Raw genomic sequence first — 19,268 nt, forward strand, 5'->3', positions numbered from 1 at the left:
GCAGCTGCTGTGCTGTTGTGTATCATGTATATCATCATCGTCATTATACTCCATGGCCACTCCATGGCTCATGGTTGAAATATTTAGTTAAACATTTTCCCGTTCAGCGGTAGGAAGCGCGCTGATCTGCAATCGCGATTTCCTCCCACCATATAATTCCAATACAGCTGATGATCTCTCTCCCGTTCGTCTGCTCCATTGAGATTTGCCGGATGACTACATAAAACTTCACATTTAAATTCTCAGATAACTGAAACACGACCGAACATAATGGCGCTGAACTTATTAAGAACGGGTGGTGCGACTATCGGTATCCGTAGTTTAAGAACAAAAAGTTCGACTCTTTTGACTGTTCGAGTTTCCATATCCGGCAATGAAATTCGAAACTATAGCACTCAGGTAAAATTGCAAAATAAGAATAACATGATTCAAATTGGCATTGATAAACCAATTGATTAGCCAATGTTATTAATGTTATTCGAACGTCCGTCCTCATTTTAAACATGGTAATGAGTATACGGAAAATTTTGAATGTATTGACCGTGAAGTGATTTGCTTTTTAAATGCCAATTGCTCGTTTTTTCCTCGTTCGCCACTCGGTTTTATATAATCGCGATTGTGACTTGTTCCTAAATTAGATTTGTGGTGGGTAACGAAATTTTATTTATCAAGACCTGTGACACACAGGTGCCCCGTGAAAATTATTCGATCGAGGATCTTTGAAATTCTTATTATCCCCAAAAATATGTTGAGATAACAATAATCTCTGAAGTCTGCTAGTAGAGACTCCGCATGGGATGCTGCTGTACCAGCTATAAGAACTGTTTTTCATCCAACCAATTATCACATTTCCCCTGCTCATGGATATTCCCCCTCTCTCCGCTTCGACCTTTGCCAATTACCAATGTATTGGTGTTGGTGAATATTTGTGATTTATAGAAATCTGTGCTGCTTGAGTAAGCACATGAGCGCTTTCTGCCACATCAACGCTTTTACTGGCGTTCCAACTTTCTTGTCTCAATTGTCCTGCACATTCTCTTGACAAGAACTTTCAATTTTCATTGTTTATAAATCACTATGGTTTGTATTTTTTCTTCAATACAGTCATGTAAAGCGAATTTAGCTAGGGGAGGACTTTAAATTTTTACTTTTTACAAAACACCATTAAGATATTACAATACATTTGGTTTTCACTCCTGCTCATTTCAAACACCAATATAAAGCAATTGCTTTATGCAAAAAATATTGTTTTCAATCAAGAACAGCGAGAAAGGCTTCCGTTTGGAGAGGGATACATTTGGTGAGCTGAAAGTTCCGGCGGACAAGTATTATGGAGCCCAAACTTTGAGATCGGTGATGAATTTTCCAATTGGAGATACCTTCGAACGTATGCCGGTAGGTTTTTCTGTAGAAATTTTGTTAGAGAATAATTTTTATTAGTTTTGATGTTGTGTTTACATACGTTAGCACAAAAGAACTAAAAAATATAGATTCAAATTTAAAGTCACGTGTGCAACCGTTTCCATTGAGAATAGACTGAGTTTTATTTTTGTATCTACACTGAAAAAATCGAGGTAACGAAACAAGCCATCATTTTTTGTTGTTGAAATGTCATTAGTAGAAATACAGCGGTTTGAAGGTTTGGACCGTTGCGCTATGGCTAAAGAATAAATGAAATCTCATATGTGGCGATGACAAATCTGGCATTTATTCATTATGAAAAATTAACAATAGCTTTGGGCTGAAATTTTTAGGAGTTGATATAATAAAAAGATTGAAATATGGAACAATTGACTTTGCAGTACGGAGTAATAGTGGCAATGGGAATTCTGAAAAAAGCAGCTGCTGAAGTGAACAAAGAATTTGGTCTGGACCCAAAAGTCGCGGATGCAATAAGCAAAGCGGCGGACGACGTTATAAGCGGAAAATTGTACAACGATCATTTTCCCTTGGTGATCTGGCAAACGGGCTCGGGTACTCAGTCAAACATGAACACGAACGAGGTTCGAAAAAACAATGTGTCATGTTGAATCTTTTGTTTGATTTGATGAGAAAAGAAGAAATTACAATGGAGAAATAACGTGATTTTGCAGGTGATATCGAATCGCGCGATCGAAATCATGGGAGGTGAATTAGGCTCGAAGAAACCGGTTCATCCTAACGACCATGTCAACATGTCGCAAAGCTCAAACGACACTTTCCCAACGGCTATGCACATTGCGGTTGCTCTTGAAATCAACAAAGTATTATTGCCTGGATTGAAGCAGTTGCACGAAGCGTTGAAACAAAAGTCGGATGAGTGGAAGGACATCATAAAGATCGGTAGGACGCATACTCAGGACGCAGTACCACTAACTCTTGGACAAGAATTCTCGGGTAAACAGCGCGAACCTCTTATGAATCACCTCTGTTGGAGGAAAAAAAATTGCATGCTTCGTTGTGTTGTAATCAATGAGTAATAATGTTTTCGGATATGTAGCCTATGCAACTCAAGTGGAATATGGAATCGCAAGGGTGAAGGATACACTGCCACGATTGTACCAATTGGCACTCGGCGGAACAGCAGTAGGAACAGGATTGAACACGAGAAAAGGATTTGCTGAGAAGACTGCTGCAAAAATAGCGAGTCTAACCGGTTATCCCTTCATAACCGCACCCAACAAATTCGAAGCTCTCGCCGCTCACGATGCTATAGTCGAGGTTCACGGTGCTCTCAATACCGTCGCCGTTTCGATCATGAAGGTATTTTTATTATTATCTCTTTTTTTTTCTCCCTTTCGAATATACATAATTTGTTTCGTCATGAATGAATGAATGAATGAATGAATGAATTTTTTGTACTAATTTAGATCGCGAACGACATAAGATTTTTGGGTAGCGGACCTCGTTGTGGGTTGGGTGAGCTTTCTTTACCGGAAAACGAGCCCGGCAGTTCGATAATGCCTGGTAAAGTAAATCCTACGCAGTGCGAAGCCATAACGATGGTTTGCGCCCAAGTAATGGGGAATCACGTTGCTACTACGATAGCCGGAAGTAATGGACACTTTGAACTAAACGTTTTCAAACCCGTTATGGTTGCCAATACACTGCGATCGGCGAGATTATTGGGTGATGCTTCAGCGGCGTTTACGAAGAACTGTGTCATCGGCATTGTTCCGAACGTCGATAATATTGCTAAAATTATGAACGAGAGTCTTATGCTGGTAACGGCTCTCAATCCTCACATCGGTTATGACAAGGTAAACATCATACCCAAATATTATCACAACGCGTTCATTCTGTTTGACAAAAACGGGTCGAGTAATTCGTTAAGTATAGAGGATAGAGGAAAATGAATAAAGAGAAAAAAAAATTATTTTCTTTCAAAAGGCTGCGAAAATCGCCAAGCAAGCGCACAAAGAAAAACTCACGCTCAAGGAATCCGCCCTGAAGAACGGTCTTACCTCGGAACAATTTGACCAATGGGTTAGGCCTGAACAAATGTTGGGACCCAAGTGATTACGCTGAATACGTCTCTTACGGAAGAAGATAAAAATATTGTTTACCATACGTATCCCCTTCCCTCGTTAGTCGGGAATACGTGCGCACGCAACTATACTCAAAGGCAATATCGGAATAATTGTTTGAACAATAAAAACGCAAACAAATTTAATCGAACGATTAAATCGTCGTAAAACGAATTGAAAACTTTATTGGTCATTCGTCTTGAAATTATGTCCGGCTATCTCTCGACCTGATGACTCATTGCCGCTCGATTATTGGGTCAAAGGGTCGTCTATCGTCTTTGAACGACACGTTCACCATAGACGTTATCAGTATTGAGCGACCGATCGCCCCGTTGGGATTCTTCGCTTCTTCCTCGAGATGTTTTCTAAAATGTGTTCTGTTGCTCAAAAGTTTGGTAATCGATATTACGGAAAAGTTGGAATAATTGGAGTGCCTTTCGAAAAGGGTCAGGTAAGTAGCAACAGATATTATTATATTTTAATCATTGTCGAGGCGCGTAATTCGGTAAATCATGGCTATTTTATTCGTCCAGCGAAAACAAGGAGTTGGCGATGGTCCAGACGCAATACGGGCCGCCGGACTAGTAAAGGAATTACAACATTTGGGTACGCTTGATGCAATAACTTCCAAAGAGTTGATATAGATTCTATATTTCTTTCTCGTACAACATAGATTTGAATGTGAAGGACTATGGAAACTTATCATACGAGGTTGAAGATACGCAAGGAGTTGATAATATGCCACATCTGAGCGAGGTCGCAGCTTGCAACTGCAATCTTTCGAAAATGGTCCAAGAAATCCTAGCAGACGGCCGCCAAGTACTGACTCTGGGAGGTGATCATAGTTTGGGCATTGGAAGCATCGACGGCCACGTTAAAGTCAGTATTTCCGATCATCTTCCAAATCCACGTTTTTCAACAAATCTTTACTCGTATACATTTCTCTGTCAGGCTCATACCGACGTTGCTGTTTTGTGGATCGACGCCCACGCCGATTTAAATACAAATAAGACGAGCGGTAGCGGAAACGTTCACGGTATGCCGGTTGCTCTCCTCACTTCTGAATTGTCCGATTATTGGCCTCATTTGCCTGGCATGGATTGGCAGCGACCGATGTAAGCTTTTTTTTTTCGTTTGAGATGAAAAGTATGTAGCGGGGAAGAGGTTAAAAGAGTCAGGAGGCTATTTTTTTTTTTTTTTAGGCTATCGATCCGAAACGTTGCGTACATCGGTCTACGATCAGTCGATCGCTACGAGCGTCTTGTTATCGAAAAGTTTGGAATCACGGCTTTCGGAATAGAAGACGTCGAACGATACGGTAACTAACACGTCATCTGGATATTGTTACTAAAATAGTTGGAGCCAACGAGTTGATGATCGCTATGACAATCATCGCCGTACAAAATCAATATTTGTCCAAATATTTTCGGCTTTTGTGTTTATTTAGTTACGTCAGTGTTCAACATTTCATTTGTTTTAACGCAACACAGGTATTCACGACGTTGTTCACATGGCTCTGTATCGGATAGATCCGAGAAACGAAAAATCGTTGCACGTTAGCTTTGATATAGATTCTTTGGACCCGTTGGAAGCACCGAGCACAGGAACACCAGGTGAAATTATAATTTCTTCATACACAAACGCATCAAAGAACTTTGATTTTGGCTTTTATCAAGCGAGGTTTTTCATATGTCACAGTTCGAGGAGGTCTCAGTCTCCGAGAAGGGATACATCTTATGGAAGAAATTCACAGAACTAATCGTCTCAACGCTATCGATCTCGTTGAAGTTAATCCACGTATCGGTACAACAAGCGACGTTGAGCTTACCGTTAACGCTGCAATTCACCTAATTCAGGCTGCGCTTGGCTACACACGAAGAGGTCTGAAGGTCCCCGAAGGAATTACCGATATGCCCTTGCAAACATTTCGGTAAACTCAAACGAGCGTTCCTCTAATTATTTTATGAAATATTCCATACCGGTCGTTCGTCTCCTGTATTCAAACTGAATAGGAAAAATATTTTTCTACAAAAAATCTATGTATTTTTTTTTAAGTAATTATAACTGAAGAAAACTATGTGGAAAGAGAAATAAATAAACGATTGCAAGGTTGTCGAGTATTTATTTCGTTTTGAAAAATGCGATTACTCATGTATGCGACAAGTTTGTCTCTCGTCAGCTCTCCAACATCCGATCTTCCCTCAATGTTAGCCTTTGTCCGGCAGCTCCTTCGATTTGTAATTCAATCTTGGAGACGTGAAATTTTTTGGTAATTTGGTCATCGATGGTGACCCAGTAATGCAAATAACCATCATTCCGTTTACCCTCGAGTGGAACGCTTACCCACATCGTTTTGTCGTCGTGACCGTAATACTTTTTGTCCCCGATTTCAACGCTCTTGTCCTTTATTGGTTCACCAAGTAAATCGATGGCAATTTCGTTGCCACGGAGACATTCCATAGCTTCTTTATAAGAAACGGATTCACGAATCCAACTCTGCGTTATCCAACGTATCACAAACATTGAGCCGGATCCGCTTAACGCTATCCCGAGAGCAACTTTCATCAGACCCGACATAGGTCTATTCATTTTTCTCGTTTTGTTTAGTTTACAACCCTTTGAATTTTGATGACTTGTTTGATGCAATTTTGTTGCGTATTCTGTCCCTCTGAAAATTCAAACAAAGCTCGAGGCCTGATAGAACAGACCGGCCGCGCCAGGGATTGAGAGTTCGAGGTTATGCGATGCGCGAAAACGAGCGCCGAGAGGACTGAGCTTGCGGCCAGAGGCCGGCGAGCACGCACAATACGCATATACATCATTATTCATTCCGCTTCGTTCACTATACTACTACTACCGACGAACGACGAACGAACGAACCAACCGACAACATACATTTACGTAACTTGATAATATCCGTTCTGCAGGACGGCAGGAGGCGGCGGCGGCGGCGGCACAAGCAGCGGCGGTAGGGACTAGATTGGCCGAAAATGGCCGCCGTCACTATTTCCGGTCGGCCAAAGTCACTAGCCGAAAAAAATGGGGTAAGATAGTTATAGAAACAAGGCACAGATGTCGCAATAAGCTTTTTCGTCGATAAATCAGAAATTACAGTCTCGGCGGCAGGGGTTCTCATTCTCATATGAATAGATACGAATAGATACGCTTCCAAGACTTGTTTGGGTAGTTGTACGATACGTCATCTTGACATTTGAAGTTATGATCCCCAAAGTGTTGATGCATGCGGAGTGTAATTTATGAATGAAAATAATTAGTTAAAAGTGGAAGGAGTCAATTATCAATGACGCGATTAATTCGTGTTTAATGATGTCTAACGAATTAATAATGATTGTGATAATCACCTCATTGTTTACACTCCGCATTAAACAACACTTTGGAGACCATAACCTTACGTCAAAACGACGTGCAGCAGCTGCTACGATAACGAGTCTCGGGTGGCCCAGGTGTGCGTATTTCAATTCATTGGAAACCCCTGCCGCCGAGACTGTAATTTCTGAATTATCGACGAAAAAGCTTATTGCGACATCTGTGCCTTGTTTCTACAAATATCTTATCCCATTTTTTTCGGTTAGTGACTTTAGCCGACCGGAAATAGTGACTGCGGCCATTTTCGGCCAATCTAGTTCCTACCTGCAAATGCGCGGGAAATTCGAAATTCTGCTGAACACAGCCATCGCATTTCTGGAATTATATTGCCGTATAACGAAAGAGCAAAAGAAACATTTGAGATTCTTTAGCGTTTGTTCCAGTACGATTTTGTTTTTTAAAAATGTTTGGTTTGGATGCATTTTTTCGGTTAAAACGTTTATAGAAAACGCACGGTCTCCGCACTTCTGATTCTATTTATTTTTAAATAGGTTAAAGATATATATGAAACTACTCGGAATGATGCCCACGCAATAACATACTTCAACCTTCTTTTTCATCTCTTCACTCGCAGAGCGCTCATATACTTATGTATTACGTCATATATTTGATTATAGTGGAGAAAAAAAAGAAATGCATTATTCTACCGCACGAGATTTTAATTTATATATTCAACATTCCTTAGATTTAACGACGCTGGTAATGTACCGTACTACAAATAAGAGATGATTCGTCGGTACATGATGCGAGCATTTTGTGTTGAGTTCACTTCCGTATCATGTATCCCAAAATCTGCTTGTATATCGCAAGAAAGTTTAACCGAAGGCTCATTTACAATTACATGCGTATATAAATTAATGGGTGCAGTGCACGTGTGCGTGTGTATGATCGCGCTCGCGCGCTCGCGTGTGGCATTATATACAAAGACGGAATTAAAAAATTACAAAATCGAAAGTATATTACGGTTGAGTTCCTTGCTGCGAGTGTCGGTGTACGCGTGCATTTTATTATTTTCAAACGAATAGAGCCAAAAGTTAATAAAACGAAAAGTCCCGCGCGCGTATTTTTCACGCGCGAATCTATACTATTTTAATCATATAACGACAGTGATGATAATGATGCACGATAATACGAAAAACATGAAATACGCTGCATCAGGAAAAAAATGTACACAGAAGAGGGTGTTTCGTCGTGTATCTCTTATGTTTCACAATCATAATATACGCAAAGACTAGATGATGGGAGAGTATCATAGTGTAGAGAGGGCGAGGAAAAAAAATGCATCGAGTGGCTACACTTGATGCGCGCGTCCGATGATCAAACTAATAACATCAGAAGCAAACGTAGGTCGTCCGTGTCTTCTTTATTCGATGACTTTGACGACATGGCCGAAAGCGCCATGGCAAGAAGTTTACCGATTAATCCGCATCTTACGTTAAAAATACTCGTTTCTCCTCCGTTTTTGCGTTCCTCGTGTTTTTCAACTTGTAAGAGCCGCACTAAGTTGGGCACAGTACTGTAAAAAACAAAGAAACAAAAAAATTGTGCGTTTGTTATTAAAAGTAAATAAAACAGCGGTGATTAGTTACTATGAAGAAAGAATAGCGATCGTCCAACCTTTGAGTATGTAGTCCGTGAGGAGAGTCGGGACCGTCGGACTGTCCTCGTTTATCGCCTTCAGTACTAAAAGCAAAATCGAACGGAACAATTGAAAAAATAGGTTGCTCGGAGCAGGTTTGAGATTCTTCTTCTTCTTCTTCTTCTTCTTTGTTTCTAAATGTACGATTATAAATATGATATTTGGACGAAGCGAATACGTACTCTTAATGAGAACTTGGAGAGCTTGATTGTTCGGAGGTCCGTTGTCCGTGTGATAGGGTATAACGGTCGTCAGATACTGTAACAACAAGAATCGATAGAGAGTCGCGGTTCGATGCTCGGTCGCACCGTCCTTAAAATCCGAAAGTATAAAATGCGTTAAAAATTGAAAGGTTGAGAGGAGTTATGGGTTATACTTTTGAATCGTGAAAAGATCTATGTTGCGGCAATGGACTAGTGGCATTTTGCATAGGTCCTCTCTTCTTCGTAACGTGATGCTGTCGTCGACGATTTTGTACAGCCAGTAGTAACGAGATGAATTGATTTTTCAGTTCCTTTTCAAACTCTAGCTCATCTCTGAGCGCGAGCTCGGCTATTAATGTTTCGCTCAGCGCCGCGACGAGTGACTCCATTTCACCGAGAACACCGGTCAATTCTCCCGACGACAACTCCTTCAATTCTGTCGAATGATACACTTTTTCATTTACCATCGTTCATCAACTATATAACTCTCAAATGATTTAAGAAAACAACGAGTCACCAACTTTTCTCGTAAAGCGGTGAGCCAAGAACTTCGCGACTTCTTTCGAGTGCTTCGTCGGTGTCGAGTAGCGAGCCATCGGAATCCGGTGATCTTTCCATTGACGGACTTTCCTGCTTACGAAACGGTCAATATAGACGTATGAAATGACTATATCTCAATCGTTTAGTATTGTTGTAGTTGCTGCTGAAACAAAATATTGTTCCATTCACCTGCATTATATCATCGATTTCACGGAGAACTTCCTCGGCAGTTTTCAATGGCTCCTCGGGGCTATGACTATCGGTACTGCTCGAGAGTATCAAAGCGTGCATATCAAGATCGGTCGCGACAGCTTCGTCCTCGCTACTCAAATCCTCAAGCTCGCTCCTAACAATTTTGGCATACCATCGTTCATCGATATTCCAAATTATTATTTATTCGGCATAGTTTAAATATTGCATGAACTCGTGAGTTTATTCTTTTACCGTTCTACGGATACCGGTGCAGCCTCGTTCAGATTCAACGCCGGCACGTGCATCTTTCTTGCATAAGATTTACTCCAATCTATTGGCAGTATATTTCCAAAAGTCCCGGTTATCGTCCACCACATCCTGTCGAACAAATCATTATCATTATTTTCAACTCGGTTTTTTTTTCTCCAAAATTGGGTCAAACAAAGGGTGGCATGAAAACTGCTAAAATTCAATGAATTTTCGATCGTCTTTGCATGATCATTCTCATTCGCTCTCCCGTCTTCTCTCCCCGCATCAATTATATATTCTCCAGAGCCTTCCCCCGGGTTTATCACACTAATTGTATGCACAACCCGATCGATTAATATTATCATCATCATCATTGTTGTTGTTATTTGGCAACGATGAGAAATTCGACCGCTACGTATTTCTGTGTGCGCGTATCGTGCGTGCATGGTATCTTTGCTTTCTTCGTACCATACACTAATAAAATACGCGCGCGGAGTCTGCATGCGAGTGAAAGAGAGAGATGCAAGTCGGTGCAGCAGCTTTATCGTCACAACCCGCGTCCCGCGGCCCCCCTTCTCCTGTTGCATGTATACAACTCTCTAACATATATACGTTCGTGCGGGGATATTCGAGTACTTGACAATAAATCGAGGTCAACTCTCTGCCGCACCGTCGTGTCGAGTTTCACATTCGAGGACGAGCACCATCTTTCCGAAAGAATATTATATGTATGTACGTACATTCGGACTAATATAAACCGATGAGGACTAATTTAAACCGGGCCAATGAAAATATCAAAATTACAAGATTAAATTGCATCGAGTGCGTAATCGCACAATCGCCAGATCGACAAGCACGCACGAAATACGGAATGGGACATCGAAAGTGGCACCCACACGACAAATAGCAAAAATTTCCGGCTCGGGTACAACATCGTTTAACTAATCATCCAGACATCAGCCTACTTATTCGAGGAGTGAAACAACAAATGTCGTCGCACGGCCGCACGCATTGATGATTCTACGAGAAGACGAGACGTGTCGAAAAATCATGCCAACGGATAAGTAGGTATGCGTGGGCGAACCAGCGAGAGAGTATGAGCTAACGATGTTACTTGCTGCTGCTGCTGCTGCTGCTGCTGCTGCTGCCGCCGCCACCGCCGCCGCCGTTGTTTTGCTCGTATTTGAGAAAGATCGTGATGCAGAAGCGAGAAAAATACGAGTGAATCCGTATTGAAAAATCGCGTGCACGTATGCAATTCGGAGCTGATTTTTCACTCTACTTTACTTTACTGCATGCGTATACCCCGAATTTGCAATCCGAAGAATAGAGTTTTATACAGTGAGAAAAAAAAATTTTTATTGTTGATTTAACTGCAATGTTTTCGGAAAGAATGAATTCGCAGTTTGATCTAAAACTATTTTATTTGTTTAATCATTTTTTATAACCCTGTGATCGCGCGCGATATGCGGAAACAAACCGGTATAAATCGGACTATTCTTTGACTTTTGTTTCGATGTATTCGGCATGCTTTTATTCGTTCGTATTAATTAACAGGGCAGGTCTTTCGGTAATCGAAAGAATATTATTTCATATTTCGATTGATGAACTTGAGATTTTCAGTCAAATTTCAAGTTTGCGTACGTAGTGATGAAAAAAAAAAAAACGTAGCGAGATTAAAACGGTTGCGCGCAAGCGCGCGTATATTGACGCGCGAGGAAATTGCCGCTGCCCCCCACAGCCCGCCACCGCTCTTGTCGCGTTCGGCGAGCCGCGATGGAGCCGCGCGTCGGTTCCTTCCTCGATTCGCACGTGTATATGTGCATCGAGTATATGTCATTATATATGACGCATATTACCGTTGCGGCCTAATCGGCAGTCATATAGCTCGATAAACGGAACACGCATCATAGTTTTATGGGGAGAAAATAAATCGAAGATGGGTCGTCATGTACGAGGCCCGTACGATGCAATTTTTATGGGCAAGGGCGGACGACAAGGACGACGAGCGTGCGTGCGTACACGCGCGCGCGCGCCCCTTCGCCTCTGATTTATCTACGGCTCAACACTTTTTTACGTAATAAAATTTTCGTTTGATCCGCTTCATGACCGGAGTAAACGAATTTAATCGATTCTTCTTCATCATTTATATGCATTACCAATTTTATAAAATTTAAAAGTAGGACAAAACGCATATTTCCTCCTCCGATACGCTTCATTTATTCTTAGTAGTGTATTTTCATTAAGAGCTCGATTTTGAGTTTGATACGACCAATCGATAGGAGAATACGAAGAGACGGATCGAACGCGCTTTGTCAATAAGAAATGGAAAGGGACTATTGACTCTATGAATCGGGAGAGAGAGAGAGAGAGAGAATCGTAGAGTACGCTTTGCTCTACGACGACGACGACGACGGCGACGGCAGGGAGCAGGGACACCGTGAGATATAATGGTTGTATCGGTGGGTTGTCCTTATATAGGTGTATATGCGAGGAACAGGTTGCGCACGACTCGAAAGACACCTGTCCTACCTGCTGCATGCGCCGTCGTATGCGTCTACCTCGTATTATCGCTCTGGCTCCCCTGCCGCATGCATTGCCATCCAAAGTTTGTACCAATGATCCGAGAGCCAACAGCGAATTAACATGCTCAACCGGAAGAGATCGAAAATATTGACGAGTCGGTGCAGCCGCCAATTATTTGGTTCAACGATTGCGAACCTTGACAACGACACGAATAACGGAGCGTACACAAATAAACGGTCAAATGAAAATGAGTTATGCCGCTCTCCGTTTCTTACCGTCCTATACACTTCTTTCTAGAGCCTTTTATCTATTATTTTTTTTTCTCTGCTGTATGAATTTTTATTTGTGATAAAAATAAAGAATGCGTTCAATACTTGCTGGCGCCGAGCGGTTGTCGCGTTTCTCCATGAAATACGATCGCAATGCATACCGAGAATTTTTATTATTTTGTGCGTGATAATCACAGCACGGGGGCTGCCTTAAGTTATTTCATATAAATAGCAATATTCGTGATACTCGATGAGCACGCGATCTTTAGAAATCCTCGCGCTTTAGAATGGATTATGAGCGCGTGCCGCCGCGTTTCATACACATGCGAATGCGAAGCGATTTGCCCTCCACTCTTACGGCTCATCACAAACTCGCTAAACATTTTTTTTTTTTTTTTTTTTTTTTTTTTCATGGCAGAACAGTCCCAAATAATATTTATCGTGTTGGACTCACTGGCACTCGTTCATTATTTCCTCCTGTGTCCTGACCTGAACAGGCGCCAATGACTCAACATCCGTGCCATAATCTCTGAAGCACGAAGTTATCTTTTCGTCAAAAGTGTTTACGAGATCCTCGAGGCTCCCGCTGAAAGGGCTAAACGTTCCATCCTGCATTATGTCAGCTCCGTTTTCGCGTTGCTGTTGTTGTTGTTGTTGTTGTTGTTGATGCTGTTGTTGTTGTGGTTGTTGTTGTTGTTGTTGCTGCTGCTGTTGCTGTTGATGGTGCTGCTCCTGTTCCTGGTTTTGATAATTCTGATGCCGTTGACGCAGCTGTTGCTGGTTTTGTTGATTTTGTTGCAACTGTTGAGTTTTTTGATTCGTGCAACTCGATGGTAATTCGTTTGCGTTGTAATTTTCACCGAAACTCGACTCGATACCAGCGTCCAATATTTGTTCTGTCAAGCATCGAATAGGTTCACGTTTGTTACGAACTTGGAATTTCTTTGTATCGAATAATGCTGCATCTACGAATCATCGAGGGTGTTGAAGAAAAAGTTACTATTATTCAACGACAAGCGTTCGGAAAAAAAAGGAAAAAAAATGAGGCACCCTTCGTTACAGTTATATTATACTCTCATGGATGGAGGAAGGCTTCGCGAATCCCCGCAAAGCGTTCGAAAGAAAAATCTAAAAATGCAAATGTCGATCGCTCGAGTTCACACGCGTTGAAAATCATACGTCTGCCGCTGACGAAGGTATTTAATACGAGCACGTGGGAATCGATGTCATCGTTACAACCCTACAAATCCTATGCCAGCCAGAAGTCGATACAATATATGCGCGTATTATATATTATATTCATTTGTAGAATGGACCCCGAAATATAAGGCAAGACATTCCCGAAATACTGCACTGCGGTCTAGGGTCTAGGAACCCGCGACGCGTTATTCCAATTAAATTGTGTAAAGAAAAGACATTGTTCATTGTTCTTTGTCCATTTCAATCGGGGTGCCTGTTTTTTTTTTCTTTTTTTTTCATTTTTTTCATTCGGCGTTCAGAAAAGACGCGCAGTACTTTATTTGCGAGTAGACTCGAAAGAAAGATGACGGAAAGAAATTCGATTGGTTTCGGCATCCTTCTGAAAATGACGTGTTTGCTCTCGAGAAGCTAGTTATTTCGCAGTTTTATTTAATCTACCGATAACGAGATGAAAATAATTATGATTTTTCGTGTTTTTTCGTAAGATAAATTTTTCGTTTAACCGGGACACAAGTATAGAGAATAATAAAAATAAAGATTTCCGATGAAAAACTACAACTCTGTGCGGGGCGTATTCGCGAATGATCGGGGATGGCTCGGTCGCGCGCGCGTCTGATTCTCATTTTTCGTTCTACGAAATATTTTAATAAATCTTCATTTAATGGAGTTTTCAACAGTTACGCGTAATCATGAAATATATGTACGAACGGATGGGAAAATATTCGTTTTCTTGTCTTATTTCGCAGGCAACACTACGTTTAAACACTACGTTTAAATGCTCGTGTAAAAGGATGTACGTAGCCGTATATCAATGCTTCCAATGATAACACGAGCGAGGAATTATTTACAAAAATTCCGGAATTGCTTGGAACTTAGTGTCACACACGGGGTAAATAGCCAGTCGGACGCGTGTTGCATATTTATACTAATTTTGAGCGCTGCGCCGATGGGTCTACCAATCAAGAGATTGTATTATATATATATGAAGAATAACAAGACGATTGGCCTAGCTTTGTGTTGTGTTGTTCTTTACCGCACCTGTCAGCAAATTCATGTTCTTGAGACTGGCCGTGTCCTCCTCCTCGAAACGCGCGAGGGGAGCTTCGAATTTCAACTCTGCTATTTTACCCGCCATGTCCCTCATTATTGAACGCGACCCGGAAAGCTCACACCGAAACAACGGAGGGCGCGGGGAACCACCCGAGGGCGATGACGAATATATACGTAACAAAGGTTCTATTTAACGAATATTTTTTTATTTTTTTTTCTTTCGGATTTTCTCAATCGAATTATTCTTTGGACATTTGATACGCGCGTTCGGATGAGTGCACTCTGCTGTTGCTATTCACCGCGGTTCACCGTTTTATCTCTTCGTTTCGTATCGACTTTCGAGGAATACGAAAACCATCGAGCGAGAAAACGAAGATGCGTTATTCGAGAGCATCTAAAGTAAAAAAAAATATATCGCGACGAGTTCCAAAGAACGACTGACTGACTCCGCTGTCCGCTGACTCGGTCTGCGCTCGCGCTCTGCCTCTGTCCCGCGAGAACACGGGGGCGGCAGCGACGGAGGACGGGAAGGGAGAAACTCTTTCTCCTTCGTGTTCGTGTATATAGTAGTATAATGCTGCCGCCGCCTGCTCGACGACCGACGGGGGGGAAGATGATTGCCCGTTGCCATAGCGACACTTGACCGAAGCGACCGAAGCTCGGGGAGCTCAGGGACGGACGCACGGATTCGCGCCTTCGCGCCTTATCTTTTTTTCTATACCCCCCCCCCCCCCCCCATGTCGTCTAATTATTTCTGATCTGTTTTATTGGCCGAATAATTGGATGGATGTAATACGCTGCGGCGACGGCGCCGATCCGATACGTTCGTTGCTATAATACTGAAAGGAATAGTATGGAAAAATACGCTGACTGCTCTCATAAGATGATCCTACCTAACACGGGCTCGAGCCCGTTTCCGACGGAGAAAGCCTTTGTAAGTGAATCCTTTCTACTACTCTTTCTCGGTAGGGTGGAGATTGCCGAAAAAACACTAGGACTCGAGAACCTAGCCTAACGTTAGAGCTTAGTTGCAAACGCTAAGCAGAGATGTCACCACGGTCGTTTTTGTCGGTAAAAACAGTCAGTCAGCAGGGGTTCTCAACTTTGTTGATAATTGAATACAGCACTTAATTTCGTGGTTAATTTTTCAGTCCGGAAACCATTTTAAAAATAGTGAATGAAAAAAATTTAAGAAATAAAGGAACGATAAATGATATGTGTACGTGTGTGTAAATGTGGCAATCGTGTTTTTCCAAGCCCGTTCTTAAAAATTAAATATTTAAAATTCAATAAAAGAGCAATAACCTATTTCCCCAGCTGTTGATATTTTCATACATTTTACGACGTTCAATTATGTTTTTATAGTACGAGGCACTAAGGAATCTACCGAATTTACTCCGGCACCGAATAATCATTCAATAAATAGATATCCTCATCAATTTCCTGAATAAAACAAACAAAACATCACCAGGATGAGTGGTCGGGACATGGGTTCGAGCGAGCTTTTGGATTCGGCGGCTTTGAACGCGAAGACAATTGATTTTATGCACAATATTGGTTAGTATCCAATCAAAAACAAACGATATTCATGCTTTCATTGTCATTAATATCGATTTTCCACTCAGAAGTTCGATTTTTTTTAATATTTTTTTTCCCTGTTTTCAATTCTCATATCTAGATGAAAAAATCTCAGTGCATCGAAAATCGATATTAATGACAATGAAAGCATGAATATCGTTTGTTTTTGATTGGATACTAACCAATATTGTGCATAAAATCAATTGTCTTCGCGTTCAAAGCCGCCGAATCCAGAAGCTCGCTCGAACCCATGTCCCGACCACTCATCCTGGTGATGTTTTGTTTGTTTTATTCAGGAAATTGATGAGGATATCTATTTATTGAATGATGATTATTCGGTGCCGGAGTAAATTCGGTAGATTCCTTAGTGCCTCGTACTATAAAAACATAATTGAACGTCGTAAAATGTATGAAATTATCAACAGCTGGAGAAATAGGTTATTGCTCTTTTATTGAATTTTAAATATTTAATTTTTAAGAACGGGCTTGGAAAAACACGATTGCCACATTTACACACACGCACACATATCATTTATCGTTCCTTTATTTCTTAAATTTTCTTCATTCACTATTTTTAAAATGGTTTCCGGACTGAAAAATTAACCACGAAATTAAGTGCTGTATTCAATTATCAACAAAGTTGAGAACCCCTGCTGACTGACTGTTTTTACCGACAAAAACGACCGTGGTGACATCTCTGCTTAGCGTTTGCAACTAAACTCTAACGTTAGGCTAGGTTCTCGAGTCCTAGTGTTTTTTCGGACAATCTCCACCCTACCCTCTTTCTCTGATCTTCGGTAGGGACTAGATTACCGGCGTGACTCGCCAGAGGGCGCAGACAGGAGCTAAATCGAAAGAAACGATTAGTCATCAACGTGTTTACCGATAATCGGTAATGTAGAAACATTTTGGGAGTACCATGAAATTCGAGTGAGAAAAAATGGAGAAAAAATAAATGTTTTCTTCGTTGCTATTTTTCTTGAGGTGATCGCGGTCGGTAAGTAAGCTTTTTCCGTATTTCGTCAAAGGACGGAACGCGAATAAGAGCAAAAGCGAGCGAAGCGAATATTTGGTGTTTCGAGTGTGCCGACACGAGAGTCACTCGATAGCAAAAATTACAAAAATTCGATTTTTCAACGATCACGAGATTGCGCTATTCTCGAGAGTTGTGAAAGAAATATTATTAACCGAGAGCGCGACGAGTACAGTTCCCCGAACCCCCGTGATAAAGAATAATCATATTGTCGGATCATAGCAGATCGTCGCACAGACACATTCGTGCGGAATGCAAAATTTATAGTGTTTATAATTTTCTTTTCATCCCGGTGTATATATACGTATATTGTCGGCATAAGATAAATAAAATGAAGGCGTGTTCCGATGAATTCTCACAGCGAGTGTATTGTTTTTTCTTCTTGGGCATTGTAGGCACTCCCGCGAGCACATGGATCGAATAGGAGGAATTGGAAAAGTCCGTGCGCGCGCGCATCGACAGTGTGTCACTTGGATCCAAAGTTCGTGTGGCATGCGCTGTATTTTTTTAAATTTCTTTTATACATCCAATTAAGCTCGTGTGTGCCGGGTCATTGCGCAATAATCCGAGAGGGTATGAGAGACGGGCGCACAGGCGCACAGATAGACGAGGAGTTATAGTCGTCGATGGCACTCGTTAATATGGTGCGAATGACGACATGCAGTAGCGATGATTGCGAGCACGCTGAGGTTGCGGGGATTCCACCAGGGCAATAAAGAATTAAGGGAACTTTGAATTCTTCTGATTTAGTTGTGTATAATCACGGGCCGCAACAATAATTAACGCGAGCAGGGAATACAGAGTGAATAGAAACAAACATAAGAGGACGAATGTCCGGCGTGGCGGTTGAAGCGCGTGATACGGGCAATAATAAGAAGAGGAACAAAAGCTAATCGTAAGAGAGATAAAGGAGGCCATATGGAGGAGCCGGAAGCCGCTCGACGTTCCACCCGTCGCGGTGACGTTTACTCCGAGATAAGCTACATCTATATATATTTATTGCATATCCAATATATTATAGGTATCGTGTACGCATGCCATTGATAAAAATTTATATAATACGACTTTGCACGTGTAATGAGTAGAGCTTCCTTATAAGCTAGGGTAAGGACTAACATCCTCCAGAACACGCTATAACATAATATGTTAGTCGCGCGCGCGCGCGCGAATTCGAAATTTTGAATGTTAAAGCCGCGCGCCAAGTCGCCGGTGAGCGTCTCGGGAGTTTTTTTTTTTTTTGCCGATCCTCTCGTATCACGTGCGCGCGCGTTTCTCCGTCGATCTCTCGATTATCCGCGGGCAGTACGCAGGATCAAGGTCCTCGTCGGTCGGTACCATTGCGTCGGTGAGGCCTTTTTATTCATTCATTTTCATTTATTCGATTTACAATCTACAATATATAAATACGCGGACAGACAATACGCTCGTACGTCGTTTTTATATTTTTATCAAGACCTTTTGTTGCGCATCTGCTACCTGCTGCTACCTTACCGCATCGATTTACAATTTTCTCCCTTTCAAAGAGCTCTACAAAACTCAACAATGCTATGCAAGCCATAAACTTAAAGAGCAGCCAAACGAGGCGATCGGGACCTCTCCCCCTCCATCAACATTATCGACGACGCGCCAACCACGCGTATAGCGAAGGTCATTTTTTGACATTTAAAGCGAAAGTAGATCCTTGCGCGCCCTTTTATTTATGATAGTAGCGGCTCGTTGCGCGTTCATCGTCGTACACATTATAACTATCTCTCGCGTACATTAAATGTAAACTCTTTCAATATGAGTAAGTATGCTATATATTTTAGAACGGAGAATGAGTCAATGAGTCGGAAGCAGAAAGAAAGACAAAAAGAGGTACACGTTTGTTCGTTGTTGAGCGAGTCGTTCGGTAAT

At 41.6% G+C, this 19,268-nt stretch overlaps 3 protein-coding genes across 6 annotated transcripts; 2 read left to right on the forward strand and 1 right to left on the reverse strand.

The window, feature by feature from the left end:
- The first annotated feature begins 131 nt into the window (after window positions 1–131).
- Window positions 132–3,680, forward strand: LOC122415603 (fumarate hydratase, mitochondrial-like). 2 transcript variants are annotated; one of them, XM_043427863.1, is made up of 7 exons: window positions 132–399; window positions 1,261–1,395; window positions 1,803–2,003; window positions 2,094–2,376; window positions 2,480–2,742; window positions 2,850–3,239; window positions 3,370–3,680. In XM_043427863.1, exons 1-7 carry the CDS (start codon window positions 271–273, stop codon window positions 3,496–3,498), a joined length of 1,530 nt encoding a protein of 509 aa, XP_043283798.1. In that variant the 5' UTR covers window positions 132–270; the 3' UTR covers window positions 3,499–3,680. The 2 variants fall into 2 exon arrangements, with proteins under 2 accessions (XP_043283798.1, XP_043283799.1); XM_043427864.1 differs by lacking the exon at window positions 132–399 and adding an exon at window positions 924–1,080.
- Window positions 3,681–3,821: 141 nt separating this feature from the next.
- Window positions 3,822–5,626, forward strand: arg (arginase). Of its 2 annotated transcripts, XM_043427869.1 has the most exons (7): window positions 3,822–3,957; window positions 4,040–4,112; window positions 4,180–4,385; window positions 4,458–4,621; window positions 4,709–4,824; window positions 4,997–5,119; window positions 5,205–5,626. In XM_043427869.1, the coding sequence occupies exons 1-7, from the start codon at window positions 3,865–3,867 to the stop codon at window positions 5,438–5,440; spliced, it is 1,011 nt and encodes a 336-aa protein (XP_043283804.1). In that variant the 5' UTR covers window positions 3,822–3,864; the 3' UTR covers window positions 5,441–5,626. The 2 variants fall into 2 exon arrangements, with proteins under 2 accessions (XP_043283804.1, XP_043283803.1); XM_043427868.1 differs by having other exon boundaries at window positions 4,180–4,621.
- Window positions 5,627–7,351: 1,725 nt separating this feature from the next.
- LOC122416522 (fasciculation and elongation protein Unc-76) lies at window positions 7,352–15,216 on the reverse strand. Of its 2 annotated transcripts, none has more exons than XM_043429555.1 (9): window positions 14,750–15,216; window positions 12,966–13,476; window positions 9,720–9,845; window positions 9,465–9,621; window positions 9,257–9,365; window positions 8,909–9,171; window positions 8,715–8,790; window positions 8,511–8,576; window positions 7,352–8,409 (listed from the first exon to the last, which is right to left on the reverse strand). In XM_043429555.1, exons 1-9 carry the CDS (start codon window positions 14,853–14,855, stop codon window positions 8,393–8,395), a joined length of 1,431 nt encoding a protein of 476 aa, XP_043285490.1. In that variant the 5' UTR covers window positions 14,856–15,216; the 3' UTR covers window positions 7,352–8,392. The 2 variants fall into 2 exon arrangements, with proteins under 2 accessions (XP_043285490.1, XP_043285491.1); XM_043429556.1 differs by having other exon boundaries at window positions 12,966–13,407; window positions 14,750–15,215.
- Between the last annotated feature and the right edge of the window lie 4,052 nt (window positions 15,217–19,268).

Source organism: Venturia canescens, chromosome 9 (assembly GCF_019457755.1).
Source record: "Venturia canescens isolate UGA chromosome 9, ASM1945775v1, whole genome shotgun sequence".
In the NCBI taxonomy this organism is placed as follows: domain Eukaryota; kingdom Metazoa; phylum Arthropoda; class Insecta; order Hymenoptera; family Ichneumonidae; genus Venturia; species Venturia canescens.